Source organism: Salmo trutta, chromosome 8 (assembly GCF_901001165.1).
Source record: "Salmo trutta chromosome 8, fSalTru1.1, whole genome shotgun sequence".
NCBI lineage: Eukaryota > Metazoa > Chordata > Actinopteri > Salmoniformes > Salmonidae > Salmo > Salmo trutta.
In genome coordinates this window covers 40,376,278-40,393,513 of record NC_042964.1, presented here as the reverse complement: position 1 = coordinate 40,393,513, position 17,236 = coordinate 40,376,278, and the positions used below count along the sequence as shown (strand labels likewise).

General features: G+C 43.3%; 1 protein-coding gene and 1 long non-coding RNA gene across 16 annotated transcripts in view; one reads left to right on the top strand and one right to left on the bottom strand.

The window, feature by feature from the left end:
* Positions 1–14: 14 nt before the first annotated feature.
* LOC115198931 (myosin-binding protein C, slow-type) overlaps positions 15–17,236 on the bottom strand; it is a 33,028-nt gene continuing 15,806 nt past the window's right edge. For 9 of the 15 annotated variants that reach the window (XM_029761363.1, XM_029761348.1, XM_029761353.1 and 6 more), the window contains 22 exons: positions 16,447–16,503; positions 15,909–15,917; positions 14,133–14,296; positions 13,816–13,948; positions 11,431–11,439; positions 10,889–11,013; positions 10,618–10,723; positions 10,236–10,402; positions 9,941–10,106; positions 9,569–9,675; positions 9,340–9,476; positions 8,963–9,227; positions 8,692–8,880; positions 7,896–8,030; positions 7,577–7,744; positions 5,797–5,885; positions 5,500–5,695; positions 5,059–5,198; positions 4,727–4,886; positions 4,138–4,274; positions 2,882–3,068; positions 15–913 (listed from right to left, as the gene is read on the bottom strand). In XM_029761363.1, the coding sequence (XP_029617223.1) occupies positions 813–913; positions 2,882–3,068; positions 4,138–4,274; positions 4,727–4,886; positions 5,059–5,198; positions 5,500–5,695; positions 5,797–5,885; positions 7,577–7,744; positions 7,896–8,030; positions 8,692–8,880; positions 8,963–9,227; positions 9,340–9,476; positions 9,569–9,675; positions 9,941–10,106; positions 10,236–10,402; positions 10,618–10,723; positions 10,889–11,013; positions 11,431–11,439; positions 13,816–13,948; positions 14,133–14,296; positions 15,909–15,917; positions 16,447–16,503 (2,947 nt within the window). In that variant the 3' untranslated portion in view covers positions 15–812. Of the gene's footprint in view, positions 914–2,103; positions 2,143–2,881; positions 3,069–4,137; positions 4,275–4,726; positions 4,887–5,058; positions 5,199–5,499; positions 5,696–5,796; positions 5,886–7,576; positions 7,745–7,895; positions 8,031–8,691; positions 8,881–8,962; positions 9,228–9,339; positions 9,477–9,568; positions 9,676–9,940; positions 10,107–10,235; positions 10,403–10,617; positions 10,724–10,888; positions 11,014–11,430; positions 11,440–13,815; positions 13,949–14,132; positions 14,297–15,908; positions 15,918–16,446; positions 16,504–17,236 lie in introns of all 15 variants that reach the window. The other 6 variants (XM_029761356.1, XM_029761351.1, XM_029761350.1 and 3 more) reach the window with 6 other exon arrangements.
* LOC115198936 (uncharacterized) lies at positions 1,002–15,031 on the top strand. The gene is made up of 3 exons (XR_003879320.1): positions 1,002–1,084; positions 3,488–3,591; positions 14,631–15,031. It is a non-coding gene; the product is annotated as an uncharacterized LOC115198936 (long non-coding RNA).

The following is a 17,236-nucleotide window of genomic DNA, read 5'->3' as shown; positions in this document are numbered from 1 at the left end:
ACATAAACAAAGGATGACATGGTACATGTTTTTATTTTATTCCAGGAGTCATACATTACAAATTGAAGATTAAAACATGCGCAGATGGCCTGACGGCTAAGAATATACTCAAGCCTGAAGTACAGTATGAGCACAGAAAGCACAATGTGTCATGCAGTGTAAGGCTTAAACAACAAGATGGATAACTGTCTGTTTGAAAGCCCAAATCTCAACATTAGTCAGACAACTATACTTTTCATACTCCAAGAACAGAAAATGAAATCAGAAAATCCTAATGTGAAGCATTTTAAAGGGACTGATGAAATACTGTAAATTCTCATTGCAAATCACCTGATCAGAAATGTTTTAATATTTGTATCTTCTGAAGTTAAATCTTTAATCACAAGACATTGCATTACAGACATCAAGCCATATTGTTTATACATTTCAACATTCGCCCCCTCCCCCAAACACAGTTCCCAATATCAACAGAGACAAAACATGTCCACATAGCTGGAAATTACAGTTCGTCCTACTATACATTTCCCGCACTACTCATCTAAAATAAAAAGCTACAGCCAAAACACTGCCAACATGCAACTGAGCTTAAACAGAGCCTTTTGAATACTAGGAGATGACACAAAGCTGGTGATGAATTGGCTTCTTCTATGGTAACTAGCTCCATACCCGCACACAGCATGCCATGCCAAAGTCCAGTGCATCCCTCCCTCCCCCTCCAGCCCCTCCCTCGACTGCTGGTTCGAGGCAGATCACTAGTGGTGTGACGACAGGTTTCCGGGCAGCCTAGGCGTATCAGCGGTTGCTCAGTTCGACTACTTCTCTGGCTGCTCCACGGCCTTGGTCTCGCTCATGTACTTATCGATCAGGTGTAAAGGCACTCCACGCTGCATGAGCTCAGAGAAGGTAAAGCCCCCTGGGGGAGAAAGGAGAGACACTCAATTTGTTGTTAGGAGGTATAGAGAGAAAGTGAAAGAGAGAGAGAAGACTATCAATCTTTAACAGAGAGAAGATCGTAAGAGTCCAAAGGCAACAGCGGAGGGTCAGTGTGCAACATTGAAACAGACACTGAAACAGCGAAAAGAGGGTGAGTCTGCAACAAAGAAACAGAAGAGACACCATACAGTACAACAAATAAGAGATACCAAAGTAGACAGCAGTGAGATGAGAGAAAATAGAGTGTCAGTAAAGGGAAGATGCAAGACGTCACTTTTGCGTCTGTGAGTAAATCTATATCTGCCTAGGCTTACAGAGGCAGAGCTATAGGAGCCATGACATAGCCGTTCACTAGGTAGGCCCAAAATGTGCCCAAAATGCGCCCATGAAGCTCAGGAACATTTACTAGTTTTTGCCTTCTCTAGTACATAATAGATGGTGCATTGACACAAACGATAATATCCCTATTGTGTCAAATATAGGCCTACTATAGATATATCATCTATGTATTAATCAGCAGAAAGTGATCTATGTATGAATTGTATCTTATCACCCCAGTAAATATCATAACACTTATGTACAGGACACCATCCTGGAGTAACGACTTCTGGAAAAATTATGTAAGCATAATGTCAACCTTTAATCTTCAACAAAGAGCCATGCTCTGCAGATGTTGGTATTTACTCTGATGTCACGATCAGGCCATTTGCACTACTTTGAAGATTACTCACCTTTTGTGTGTGGCAAATGTTAGATGAGGAACAGACACGGTTACCAGGGAAACACAGGTCATACAAGCAGTCAAGTCACACCAACCGTTAAAATAGACTTCTGAAATGTTAGGGGTATGCTTGACTTTAGACAGCCACCCTAGACAGCAACCCTAGAGTGTTATTGGAAAGTAACTGGCTCCAATGAACACTGCCCATACAGTGTCTAGAGCCACATACACAATAATCTATTATGTTACTGTACATAACACACATCCATTTTGACTAAAGCAGGCAAGCCCTGTACTCTTGCATTCCTTCCCTTGGTACTCTTTCAGACGGGTCAGTGTGAACGTAAATAGACTACCTAGTACTGCTGAGAAAAGCTGTATTATTGGCATTTGACAGATGCAGAATGAATGACATAAGCTTCATATGCCAAAACCATATGAAAGCTTACCTTGGATGAGAACATACATTCACTATTCCTGAGTGGGGACTGGGGGGAGAGAAGAGAAGAGGGGTTATCCAAATGTTTACATGGGGGAGTTATGTGTTCTCCAGGGAATACTGGTCAGTTATTGAACTCATTTTATATGAGGAGTTAAACACGCAATTGAAGGAACATCACCATCTGTTGAGGGGAAACATTAAAACATGGAGCCACAAGATAGTATTCATCTAACAAGGGAACTACATCTAGAACAATACTTATTGACGTGTGTTTGGGTTATGAGGTGTTGGTGTATGATGTCGCCTTAGGAAGAATTGGACCATGCTGTATTGGTGAAGCATGCTACATTTGCCATTGTGGTTGGAAATTCAACAGTGGTCGTCGGATGTACAGGATTCGGCTGAACACAAGTGACATTACTGAAGTCTTGTATGAACACCTGTGACTGGATGAACATGTTCAAAATTGTCTAAAATGAGAAGGAAATGCATAGATTGAGTTCAGCCACATGATGTAATACATTGTTCCTCATTGGAGTAGCAGGGGTGATGTAATGACAACCCCCTGGATATTGTATATGACAATATAAGCATATATCATCTACGATATATGTACGACGAATACTTACAGGACCACAGCTGATATGGACGGGCCCTTGGTTGTGTAGTCACTGAAACAAACTATGTACTGGTCTACGTCACCATAGAGTCTAGACACCCAATACTGTACACAGGTGGATAACATATACCGCAGGTTACCAGGTACCCCTCCAGCCAAAACTGACCTTTAACCTCCAGCTTACACTCCACTAGTGCATCACCCAGGTCATTAATGGCCTTGCAGGAGTACATGCCCCCGTCGTAGGGGCTGGGTTTCCGGATCTCCAGGGTGCAGACCCCTTGGTTGCTAAACATGCGGTAGCGCGGGTCGTCAATGATGGCTATCTTATTCTTCATCCAAATCACTTTGGGCTGAAGTCAAAAGCAGAGAAGGTTAGCGCGTTTCCTAGAGAAGCCTCTAAAATATCAATACTCAATTAAGTCAGGGATGTTTCGCAAGATACTCCCCATAATGTTTATCAAGTAGTATAAAAGGCATCGCTACTGTATCATTAAAACATTTGTCAACTCAATATGTTGTAGTACATTATTTCAAAAGCATTCAATACATTGCATTGTTTTACTGGTCTGTGGATTTTTACTACTTTATAAGTGAGAGGGCCAAAACATTGTTCAAATGAGAGATAACCTAATCAGAACAGTGTATGAACAGTCATATCTTATAACCAAGACTGCATTAATCAGATAAACCCTTATATTTACATAGTGCCCATGGTAATAAGGCACACGTGTTAAACAAATGTTGTCCTCTGTCTGTTTATTTAATCCAGGCTGCCGTGATTGAGAGGAGGTCAGAAACAGCAGGCTGCAGGTGTAAAGCTTTCAGCATACAGCTGGGGTCCTGGACCATTTGGACCTGGTCCATCCTGGAGGGGTATGGGGAACAGGCTGGAGGAGTATGGGGAACAGGCTGGAGGGTTATGGGGAACAGGCCGGAGGGTTATGGGGAACAGGCCGGAGGGGTATGGGGAACAGGCCGGAGGGGTATGGGGAACAGGCCGGAGGGGTATGGGGAACAGGCTGACTAAAGGCCTAAGATGACCCACTAGGCCAGGGCATTGGAAGCCCCAGCCTCAGGGCTTCAAGGCTGCACAGTCTTTGGGTTTGGCTCCTAATTCATCAATTCATGTCATTGATTGGCCAGAGTCAATAGAGAAGACATACTTGGTTTCCCATGTCTAAATCAATCACAAATTAATAGGCAGGACTGAACATCAGCAGCAATGATACCACAACCATGTCCAGGAGTTTAGTTGGACAGAAAATTCCCAGAGGGTTGGTGTAGGCACTGTCTAAGTACAGTCCTACACACCTACCCTAGCCTGAGTCCCAAATCTGTTGTGCCGTCTTGCGAACTCCAATTGCTGAAATGGAGTTGGCAAGACAGCACAAACAGATCTGGGACCCGGGCTACACCTACCCGTGGGTTTGCGCGGACGCTGCAGTTGAGGGTGGCATTGTAGCCAGCGATGGCGAAGGTGTTGATGAGGGGCTGGGTAAACTTGGGAGGCTCTTTGAAGTCGTGGTCGATGTACTCTGGGTTTTTCAGTTGCATGCCTGCAGAGGGAGGAAGGGAGGAAGAATGGGGTTGTACATGATACAGGCGCTGAGCTGTATCATGGGGGAATATCCCTTGTGATCATGATTGAAGGAGAGACAGTATTTTAATTCATCATCTGTGGTCAGAAACAGCAACATCCGCATTAACAGTACAGTACAATGAAACATGATGTAGTGTATACGCCATCTCTGAATGAAAGCAACTGGTCCAATTCTGTAAAAATGTATATTTTATCACTATGTATCGTTACCTTTTGTGACAAAAGACAAAGAAGAAAAACGAAAAAAGAAGTGACTGAGGTTCATGTCCACCTGCTTTTTGAATGAGTTGGTCCATAATATAAGAAAGTAGAGGGGGATGACATACTGGTCAATATTTTTCATTGCTCTCCATACGGTATCTCCCCCCCTCCCCACACACACACACACACAGAGGAGCTCACACATACCTTCTTTAACAATGAGTGCGCTGTCCTTGGTCTGGGTGGCACCCTCGCTCAGACCCACCATGTTCTCAGAGTAGATTCTGAAGTAGTACTCGTTCCCCACCACCAGCTCGGTGATAGTGATGCAGGTGCGATGGTAGTGCTCAATACACGTGTACCACTCCTGTCACACAGAAAGCAGATTAGCTTAAACATGCAGGGGATCACATTGACTAGCACAAACACTTGGATTCCATTTGCATAGTACATACAGAGGTACTTTTCCTGTAAAAATCTCTCCCTCATACTGATTCCATACAGTACAGTACTAAGTGATGCATTCAGCAGCCTCATACCATGGTCTTCTTGTCTGCTTTCTGGATGGTGTAGCCTGTAATGGCGGCGTTGCCATTGTCCTTTGGAGGGGTCCAGTCCAGAGCCACGTTTCCCCCCCAGACCTCATCTATCTTCACACACTGTGGAGGCCCTGGGAGGTCTGAGTGGAGAGATGAATCCGTTAACATCCTTAACATCAGTATGGGTCTTATTGGCATGTTCTAGACATTAGCAGCTGTGAAAAATGTGGTAGGGAATAAAGAGCAGAACAACACTAAAAACATTCAACTCGATCAACTCTTTACTATGAGATCTTTCCTTCTTATAGTATTTTTTTTCTACTTCCTGTTTGATTAAATCTGTAAAAATGACCGATACAAGTGCTTAATTGATCTATGCCTAAACAACTTTAACTGTAAGTGAGATCAGGATATCCTTTCTGTCAGTGTCCTTTGACCCACCTACTATCTGGATGTCTATGATGGCCGTGTCCACGTGGTTCTCCACCTCCACCTTCATATCGTACTTCCCAGAGTGCTTCCTCTCTGCTTTGCGGATGAAGATGATGCTGTCACAGTCTGTGTTGCGGATAGTGACCTGCGTGGGGTCCACCGTCTGACCCTCCTTCAGCCAGCTCACCTTTGGCCTGGGCTTGCCCTACATGTCACATATTGCATAGGAGCATGAATCTAACTAAATATGATTTACTAAAGGGCTTTCACTGAAGGTAGTTGAGACATTTTCTGTTATTGCCTTACCATGAATGGAATAACGAGATTGACGGCTTCTCCGACTTTACGAGTGTACGTCTGCTTTAAGTGACGGGGGATGCGGATCTTAGGTGGTTCTGGGAAGAGGACAGGTCAGATAAGTGGATGGAATGTGATTTCCGTAAAAAAAGATTATACTTTTTATTTTTATCTACAGTGCCTTCAGAAATTATTCAGACCCATTGACTTTCCACATTTTGTTACGTTACAGCCTTATTCGAAAATTGATTTAAAAAAATGATCCTCATCAATCTACACACAATACTCCATAATGACAAAGCAAAAACAGGTTTTCAGAATTTATTGCTAATTTATAAAAAATTAATATCTGAAATATTACATTTACATAAGTATTCAGACCCTCTACTCAGTACTTTGTTTGCAGCAATTACAGCACTGAGTCTTCTTGGGTATGACACTACAAGCTTGGAAGATCTGTATTTGGGGAGTTTCGCCCATTCTTCTCTGCAAATCCTCTCAAGCTCTGTCAGGTTGGATGGGAAACGTTGCTGTACAGCTATTTTCAGGTCGTTGTCCTGTTGGAAGGTGAAATTTCGCCACAGTCTGAGGTCCTCAGCGCTCTGGAGCAGGTTTACATCAAGGATCTCTCTGTACTTTGCTCCGTTCATCTTTCCCTCGATCCTGACTAGTCTCCCAGTCCCTGCTTCTGAAAAACATCCCCACAGCATGATGCTGCCAGCACCATGCTTCATCGTAGGGATGGTGCCAGGTTTCCTCCAGACGTGACACTTGGCATTCAGGCCAAAGAGTTCAATCTTGGTTTCATCAGACCAGAGAATCTTGTTTCTCGTGGTCTGAGAGTCTTTAGGTGCCTTTTGGCAAACTCAGAGCGGGCTGTTATGTGCCTTTTACTGAGAAGTGGCTTCCGTCTGGCCACTTTACCATAAAGGCCTGATTGGTGGAGTGCTGCAGAGATGGTTATCCTTCTGGAAAGTTCTCCCATCTCCACAGAGGAACTCTAGAGCTCTGTCAGAGTGACCGTTAGGTTCTTGGTAACCTCCCTAACCAAGGCCCTTCTCCCCCAATTGCTCAGTTTGGCCGGGCGGACAGCTTTAGGAAAACTCTTGGTGGTTCCAAACTTCTTCCATTTAAGAATGATGGAGGCTACTGCGTTCTTGGGACCTTCAATGCTGCAGACATTTGTTGGTACCCTTCCCCAGATCTGTACCTCAACACAATCCTGTCTCAGAGCTCTACGGACAATTCCTCGAACTCGTGGCTTGGTTTTTGACATGACATGCATTGTCAACTGTGGGACCTTATATAGACAGGTGTGTGCCTTTCCAAATCATGTACAATCAATTGAACTTACCACAGGTGGACTCCAATCTATTGTAGAAACATCTCAAGGTTGATCAATGAAACAGGATGCACCTGAGCTCAATTCGAGTCTCATAGCAAAGGGTCTGAATACTTATGCAAATAAGGTATTTCTGTTTTTTTATATTAATACATTTGCAATTTTTCTAAAAACCTGTTTTCGCTTTGTCATTATGGGATATTCTGTATAAATTGTTGATTTTTTAATATATTTTTTATCCATTTTAGAATAAAGCTGCAACGTAAGAAAATATGGAAAACGTCAAGGTGTCTGAATACTTTCCGAAGGCACTGTAAATCTTTCATGAACACTTGTCCTTTCGACTTGTGTTTCAAATGTCATGTTCCTAGCCCTGTTGCTTAAGCCTTGCTAATGAATAATAAATACAGACATCAAAAAGAGAAGTGGAGAGTGGCTAGGACTCACCGATGACCTCTTTGACCAGGATAGAGTGCTGAAGTGTTCTGGGAGTGCTGGCGCCTGCAGCATTGATGGCCCTTACCCTTACCAGGATCTTAGCCTCTGGAGGGAGGCCAGTGATGGTGTACTTTGTCTTCTCTGTCAGCTCCTTATTGGTTACTCTCCAGTCATCAGCTGTGGAGAACATGTCCATAGACTTAACATAGCAGGTAATACTTATTAACAGGCCGGGAGTTTCTCCTGATCATGAAAAGTCAAGTGGGTTCTAGTTATAAAAGACAAAGTCTATTCGTCGACAGAGGCATGTCAATCGAATGCTTCTTACTTCCTTCGATGCAATACTCCACCAGGTAGCCGTCTAAGCCTGCAGCTCCGATGGTGTCTGGGGGACGCCACTTCATGGTCACCGTGGTGTCTGTGACATCATCCACCACCAGCATGGTGGGCTCGCTGGTCACAGCTGAGAGCAATCAGTGTGAGAGTGTCACAACGGTTGAACTTCACACAAACATTTCCTTGCATGTATAGTATGTTTCATGCCCTGTCAAAAGTGGATCTCCAATTGCCATAAGAACAGTATAACGCATACAATGTAGTATACCTAAGAAACACCTCCATGCCCATGTGAGTGGGACACCCCTCTAGCTGGCGCTGGTATGCCATCAATCTGTTCATCAGATCTCATTAGGGGCGGCTCCTAACGTCTATTCTTACATTCTGCATCAAGTTTAACTCCTATTGAACCCTGTGGGAGGCTGATCTCCTAAACCTATAAGCCCTAGATGATTTGGCAGCCATTATAAAGACATATTTAATATCTCCTAAAGCCCCGGCCACGTCCAGTGGAGGTCACAGTCAGAATGCGGAATGCTTGGAATAGTGGGGTATAAGAGGAACAGCTGCAAAGGGGAAGGGCAGCCCACGCAATGGCCTGCACTATCACACAGTATCACAGCACCGGCTCTTTCATTTTTCTCCCACTATCGTGATATGATATAACCACAGGATAAACTGTATTGGCTTACATAAGCGGATAACTCCTTTGTTTTGTAAGTGTCACCTCACTGGCTTTGTCACAAAGATTTACATTGCCAAGCGAACATCGCATACTCAGAACTCACCCAGGGGCACAAAGGCTTTGGACGGCTCGCTGGGTTTGGACACGCCGATGGCATTCACAGCAAAGACGCGGACCTCGTATGGGACACCCTCAATCATCTTTTTAGGCTCAAATGTGGTCTCTTTGTTCAGGTCAAAGTTCAGCCTCATCCATCTGGAACTCTGCTTCTTCTTCCTTTCGATGAAGTAGCCTTTGGGGAAAAGCATAGTTCTATATCACACACACACCAGAATATCCAACTTGTTAGCATAAAACCACCCACACACACCTACCTAAGATGGGTGAGCCTCCGTCATAGATCGGGGGTTCCCATGTCATAGAGCACCAGTCTCCTCCCACCTCCGTGACTAGGGGAACTTCAGGAGGGTCTGGGATATCCACCACCTTGACTTTGATGCTAGCCCCTGCTTCCCCAGCCTCATTCTGCAGGACTATCTTGTAGTTTCCTGTGTCGTCCTTCTCTGCGATGTCGATGGTGAGGCTGGTGTGGTCCGGAAAGGTTTCAGCTCGCACACGGTGGCCCGAGTCAAGGATTACCTACGATTGCAAATAGTAGATTGTACTGTACCCATACATTCAGTATGTATACTGTACTTCCGACAACAATTAAGCACAATGAAGCATATTTTGACGCAGGTCAAGCTCTCACCCTCTCTCCCTTCATCCACACCACTCTGGGTGCTGGTTCTCCACTGATGGGGATCTCCACACGAAGTTTATTTCCTGCCACAATGGTCACCGTGTTGTCAGGGAAGTTCAAGCTCTCCAGGTGCACCCTGGGAGGATCTGTAGGAACGGGACAAGGAAGAAAACAAGTAAGTGCCCTATAATATTCCTATCAACTCACGGATGGTTTTGTATCATTAAAATGACTGTACCAACGATATGAACTTTGGCACAGAGGCTCTGAGTGTATCCCTCTGGCACAAAGGTATAATCCCCGGCATCGTGAATGGTGCTGTTCACAATTTCTAATCGGTGGTTCCTGTCAAAACAAGAAAACAAGTGAACACTGTAGGCTTGCTCCTGAGAAGACAGCTTAACCAATATGAAAAGTACACTAGAGACAAGCAGGAGGACAGAGGAAAGGGCTAAGGCCCTGAGTTTTTCTTGCTCAGGTTACATGTGCCTAATGATGAATCATGATTTGGGCCCAGAATTTTTGCCTCTGTGACTTGACCAGGTATGAAACCCCCATGAACACAGGTATGGGGCTGAGGAGATGGGCGAGTGGGAGGGAGGTGACGTACTTGGCTCTTTGCAGGATGTTGATGCGGTCGTTGGACTGAATCAACTGTCCGTTCCTGTACCAGCGACCTGGAACATTCCCAGGGAAGATCTCACAGTGCATCTTCAGTGGCTGGCCCAAAAGCACTGTCATGTCCTGCAAATCCTGAATAATCTTCAGTGGCTTCACTGATGAAGGGAAGAACGGAAAGAAATAAGAGGATAGAAAAAAGTTAAAATAGTCATCAATATAGTTGATCAACAGTTTCTCAGTAAGAGAGAAAGTGTGAGGAAAAGAGAGGAAAGTGAAATACACACATTCAACCTGGACTTTGGCTTCAGAGGTGCCCCCAGAGGCCATAAGGGAGAAGGTTCCAGTGTCCTCCTTTGAGGCATCGTCAATGATTAGCCAGTGTTTCAGCCCGTCAGACTTGACACGGTAGCGTGACCGGGGCCCCGTCGGTACCTCCACGCCATTCTTACACCTGAGGGGGAAGACAAAAGGTTAGAGGCTCAGAGGCACTCAAACACACTAGGACACAAGGGAAAAAACACACACACACACACACACACATATGTACGGGAAAAATACACATGCACATACACACACACACACAAAGGGAAAAAACACACACACACAGTGACACAAGGGGGGGGGCGGGAAACAACACACACACACACTAAGTGGACACGGCCCTACCATTTTACTTGAGCTCCTTCTTCCGACACTTCACACTCCAACTCAATCCTCTCGTTCACTGTCGTTTTCACCGCCTCAATCTCTTTAGTAATCTTCACTGGTAACTCTGCAGAAAGGTAAGATACAAATCATAAAATCATAGAGGGGCAGGCATCAATATAATTAGAAACAGTGAAGTGTGAAATTGTGGAGAGACCACATTCTGGTCCCACTAATTCCTCAATGAGACATTAAAATTAAGAGAGAAGGATGATGGAATGGAGAGGGGTACCTTTGACAAACAGCTCTGTGGTACACTTCTCTTCTCCCGCGGCTACAGAATAAGCAGCATCATCATTCAGGCCGCAGTTGTTGATGACCAGGATCCGCTGTGTGCCCTTTTGCTCAAAGATAAACCTATGCAGCAAGTGCATCACTCAATCAAATCACTGGATATCCACATACTGTGACTATATGCGCTTGGAGAGAAAGTTATAGTATACCATATATGCTTGTGAATGGCAATTATTTCAAGACTTCATATCATCCACTGAGCTACAGACAGTTGCCTTTGCTTACTTATAGATGTATTATTTTATTATTTTTTTTAAGAATAAAAAGTTGTGCTAGTTGATTAATCAAAAACCTTTGTCATTGAAGTCATAGTAATGTGAAGAGATACAGCCAAATTCATATACAGAGACCCGCCCCATTCACAAACAAACACATCCCAACATGCATCAGCGTGGGTTGTCAGTGCACACCCAGAGGAATAGAGTAGACAGAGGGTTGGGGTCACACCAGAGGTCAGGGATGTAGGGCGGGTGGACTTACTTCCTTTGACTTAAGGTCAGCAGTGGAGCCGGAATGGAGCCAGAGGAGGAAGTGGTTATAGCAGAGAAAAAGGATGAGCACCATGGCATGACAGACAGATAGGACAGAAGGATAGAGGAGGGGGCTGTAACAGCCAATAATGTTACAACAAAATGAGAGGGAGAGAGAGAGAGATCTTCATGATAGGGAATCCTGGGAAATACACCACCGGAGACCAGGGAACAGAAAACTGCAATAACCTCCCAGATGGCTTTAACTCGGCTTGGCTTTGAACAACCTCTACTGAGAGTAGCCTGAGATTGACCCATCACTTTTTAGAATCTAAGTACACACTTTTTGAGGGTACATAGAGGTCTTGTAACATCGAGTAATACAGATGTTAGATTGAGTGATGAGATTCACTTTCAAAAGTATTGTATAACTACTGTTAATACACATGGATGGGTCTAATTCCAGCTGGTGTCTATTCCACAAGTTACCAACGGCTAAATCTATGACTTTAAAATACATATTTACTCTGTTCCATCTGACTGCGCAATCCACTGTCTCATCAGCCCAGCTAGGCACTTTATAAACTTGATCTCCACTATAAAAAAACATCTAGACATTATCTCACATTTCTTTTAGACTAACATTTAGTTTTCAACAGCAGAGATTTGTATAAACCTTATTGTCTGTCTCTCCGACATTTGCAACATTGAATTTGAATATTGAAACAATCTCCAGCAGTCGCGTAGTAATGAACGTGTCGGGAGTCGGGACGAGACAGACAGGCAGCGTTTCTTAGCCAGTCCAAATCATGAATTAGCTGGCATCATTTTTATGGATATATATATAAAGAAATGTCAACGAAGTGCAGCTAGTTTGCAGTCTGTTGTTGGCTAGCTCCTCTGAACAAGTGTCCTGACGAGAGAGCACATTTTCAATGCCAGGCGAAATCGCACCTCAGTGTTATGGATGTATCCAAATAAACGTCTCTAGAAAACAGCTTAAATAAATGCAAATGCAGCTACTTTGTTGTTATTCTGGCGGTACTGTTTGACGTGACTGTAAGTTAGCTGTAGTTGGCTAGCTAGCAAGCAAGGGATAAGAACGTTGCCAGCCAGTATGGCAATGGAGCATTTAGAACGAACAACTGGGTCACGTCCATAGATACAGAACAAAAAGACTGAACGACTGGGTCTCGTCTCTGGCAACCGAACCAATAGAACGAACGACCAGCCGGTTTGGGTAGCAACCCTAGATTTGTGTTGGGATTATATATTGTGGAAGGATGAAATAGTATGAATAAATTCATCAAAATAACGTTGAAAATGAAATTATGTCAATCATTATTTGAATAGGTTGGTAATCCATTATATAAAAGTGATAATGCCCTCGAAGCCGGTGTTTGGAGGATATATTGGCATGGTTTGCACAACACCCGTGCTAATATATCCTCGAAACACTGGCTTCTCGGGCATTATCACTTAATTATACAAATTATTTCCAGAGAGAGCTAAGAAAATAGTCACTTTTCGTTATACATTCCCATTATTGACATGTTGATAAAACGATGTGGTAAGATCAATACACTTAAACTACGCCATATTATATTTATGGTACACTAACATTGGTGGGGTACACAGCTATCAAAATAATAGATCATCCATTGATTGTTACAAAGCCAGAGTCAGTTAAAGACCTGTGAAGAAGGTACCGCCATTTCCCTGTACAGAGAAGGACCTGCAGTTAATAGCAAAGGACCATTATTTAAATTATCAAACAGTGCATTTCCACTCAAATGTAGCTCAGTGCCACGCACTGCCCAGCAAACAAATAACGTTCTTGATGCGTTGGTGAGATGCATGTGGCATCTTATCAACACCACATTAGTGTTGAGAGAATGTTATTTGTTCACTGGTCATCAGCTGGCAATGGTTTACAGTGCAGAGATCTGGGCTGGTCATGTAGCTGTGTGTGTCTGGGCACAATGGGAGCTCTGTATGGGTGTGAAGGGCATGTAGGGTCAGACTTGTCCCTGGTTTACAAGGGCTGAGGCAGTAGAGGGCTGTATGTGTGTGTCATTATGTGAAAGCAATTATTGGTGTAAAACAATGTGTGTTTTGATGCGCATGTGTGGGTGTATGCGTCCTTGCTTGCTTGTGTACACCGCGAGACCATCAGAAACACTAGCATTTGAACCATTGCTTTTCAATGCTGAGAGACGTGACAAGGAACAGCTTAAAACTACAAGTGCCAGGGGACTGGCAATGAGGACCAAACCACGAATGAAACATATTTTATGAGGAACTCCCAAAAATGCCTTTCATTCGTGAGAAGACAAAACAGAGAAAAACATATAGTAGACTAACACATGGAGAAAGAAGAAAAAGCTTGACGTACTTTGGAGTTGGACGGATCTCCTGGCCGTTCTTGTACCATTTCAGCTCTACTGTGGGGTCTGCAAGATCCACCACTAAACGGATCTTCCCTCCTTTGTCCACCTGGTATGCTGGATCCAACTTCTTGGCAAAAGCTTTGTCAAAAAAGACAATATCACATGACAATGGTTATGCATCCTATAGAAAACCAGTGAAATGTGTGCCTTTCCCCTGAATAATCACATATTAGCTGATTATGAGCTAAACAATCTAAATCCATAGTGCATCATAATCCCAACAGTGATACACAGTTGCATGGACAAACACTCAATTCAGCACCTTCACTCTTCTTCTCCTCTTTCTTGGTCTTCTTCAGCCTCTTGAGCAGACCCCGCAGGTCTGTTATGCCGTACTCAAAGGCGATCTTCTCGTACTGGTCTGGCCTGGCCGACTTCAGGATCTCCCACACGTCCACTTCGGGGGTCTCATCCTGCTTGGGCTCCCTGGGGCAGGACACGAGGGGAGGGTGTGAGGGCTGGGGCCACGCTCTGGGCTATCGCGACGTGTCCTGAGGAACTGATCCTTATGGGGGGTATTGGGTGGGGAAGGAGGTTCTGGAAAGGGGAGAGGGTACTAGAATAGGTGCAGTGACTGCGCTGAAGGAAGACTACTCTGTTGTATCTACTGTAGATAGGGACTGCCTACTAAATTAGGTTTCAAGAGTGTTTTCCCTCCACTGTTCTATTGATCTGCTGTGTTTCTGTAGTCATTTCTCTTCTTCTCTCTCTCCTTATATCAGGCACACGTTCTCTCATTCACTTCTCTCTCTCCCTACAGAGTTCCTCAGGACATGTCACACAAAGGGATGGGCGTGGTCTGAAGCCCTGTACCTGTCCTCTGACATCATCTCTGGATGAGGCGTTACAGGGGGAGAGGATGAGGCGTTACAGGAGGAGAGGGGGTGTGGCTAGTCTATTATATGTATTATATCCTATAGGAAGGGTTTTACTGCTGAGGCAAGTAGAGGGATCAGATTATTACAAGGGAGTTGAATATGTTTCAGGTAGGGGTTTTGACCAGGGTCAAGTTCTTTTAGTCTGGACATTGTTACTTGCCTTTAGGGTGAGACTTAGCAGGAGAAACTACATTTTAACCAGTGCTGTATTAATGAATAACAAAAAAAGGTAATAAACTGATAAATGCTATTAGGCTACTTTTGTTCCTTGGGGGGGGGGGGGGGGATAAACATGACACCTCAACAGAATTAAACAATTTGGGGAAAAACTACTGATCTAGGTGCTGCATGCAGGAATATAGGGAGATCTTACTCCAAGATGTGCTGCTGATAAAGTCTACATTACTTCTCTTTCTATTCACATTGCCCATCCCTTTGCCTTGTGTCTCAGTATGTTCACTCATCACCACTTCAGAGACGCTCTGACGTGTTAGAGATGGAAGGCTAGGCGTCCATAGGGGATGTTAGATCTGTGAGATCCAGGTTAATAAGCATGTTGCCCTGGGCGTGAGTAGATCCATTAGGCAGATAAATAAAGATCATTCAATCAGTCCGTTCTTTCATGGACATTTTCCCAAATGTCGGAAAGCTTTGGAGGTAAAAAAGCATGAAATTATTATTTCATTCTTATGCATCTCTCTTCTTGTTTATTTTCAGGCAATTACTGTGTATACTGAAATAAACATTGTGATATGTGCCTTGTATTTCTAAGTTGAAATAAAATGACATTGTAGCGATAACACTATTTCACAGCATCATTCATAAATGATCCACTAGCAGATCACTAATGATCCGAAATGGGAGTCCTTTGGCCTCATAAACACAGTATTATTGAACTCTACTGTTGATCAAAGAAGTGGTCCTCCCCAACAGCAGAGAGACTTTATGATGCAAAGTCAATTTCCATCCTTACTGATTGTTAATGGAGCATTTGAGAATGCCGGCTGTAAATGAAGTGTTACCGTACTACAGTAGGCCAACACTCTTGCTTGTTCCAGATCCTAGAGCTACATTCCATGCTGGGGACGCTACAGGATTATAGTACTTACCCCGCAGTAAGGTCTAATCGTTTAATTACCTAGGTTATTCTCTCTACTAACCTTTGGTTTCTGAATGTGTAGGGAAGAAGAAGAGACAAGCCCAAATAAATGTGTAATTTTACGTCAGTGAAGTGTCACGGTCTGTCTAGGTCTATTGTACTCATTGCAGTACATTGAAAAAACATGCTGTTTTCTGAACCAAAGAAAAAAATGTAGATTGGTATTTACAAATGAAAAAAGAAACTCAAAAATACAGTTATCAATATGTGAGAGTAGATAGTGTACTAGATAGTAACTTTGTATGTGATTCACTGTAACTCCTGATATTAATGAAATGATGTACTCTTACAGTACATGGTACTTCACCTATGCTCTAACTAATATACTGCACTCTTTAATATATTATACTCTATTGTAATGCACATATATACCATGTGATAAAATAAGAGTACAAAGAGAGTAAAAGATTCAATCGTGGTTGCTGGGGCAAAAGAAAATAAAAAATAAAGAGAAAAGAGGTAAACACCCCAAACAAGGGCATAGTAAAAAAAAATACAAAAATAAGACTGTCCCCTTGAGGACGGACAGTGACTCTCACCTATGTTTAAGAAGACCACTAAAGTCAAGATCCCCTGCATCCTCGTGTCCTTCACTGCTGTTGTTAACAAGAAGAGATTAATGGAGATTTAATCAAAGTAGAAACAGTGACAGGCAACTAGATAAACAATGCTAAAAGAACAACGCAAAGCAGCGGCTACTGACTTCAATCAAATGCATTAGGTCCAGACTAACACATGATTGGTGGCTTACACAAAAACCCTTTCGGTTCATTTCCAATTAAATGCTTCTAACGAACTGGTTTGTGTAAGGAGTATCGAGAGCGATCCCAGCCAGCATATGACAACATTTCCACAATGTTTCTGCTGTGTTGCAGGAGCATCACTGAGCAGCTACGTTGGGATAATGCTATGGGGCTGGGATGTTTTGCGTTGCTTTCTGACACATTGTTGGGAGGGAGTTTCAAATGCAAGCATTGGCCTTTGTGCTGTTCAACACGTTGATTGGTAATTACCCTTAATAAAAGGTTAATCACATCCGATTTCATGATCATTATGTTTCAGACACTATGTTCTCATGTTGGTTTGTGATAAGAGCCATGGTTTTCCTACTGAGCCACAATGTCCCACGTATCTGATGTTCAGATGTACATTTTCAGGTTTATTTGCCATGTGTATTGAATCTTGCTCGAAACGAGTGAAGTTTGTGTTTAATGTTACTATTGTCATATTTATCATTATGAGAAAAAAAGGATACTCATTAGTCAAATGCTCAATCTAACCACTAACTGTAAAAATATCACTCTGTTGTTGACTCTGAAAACTAGTCTA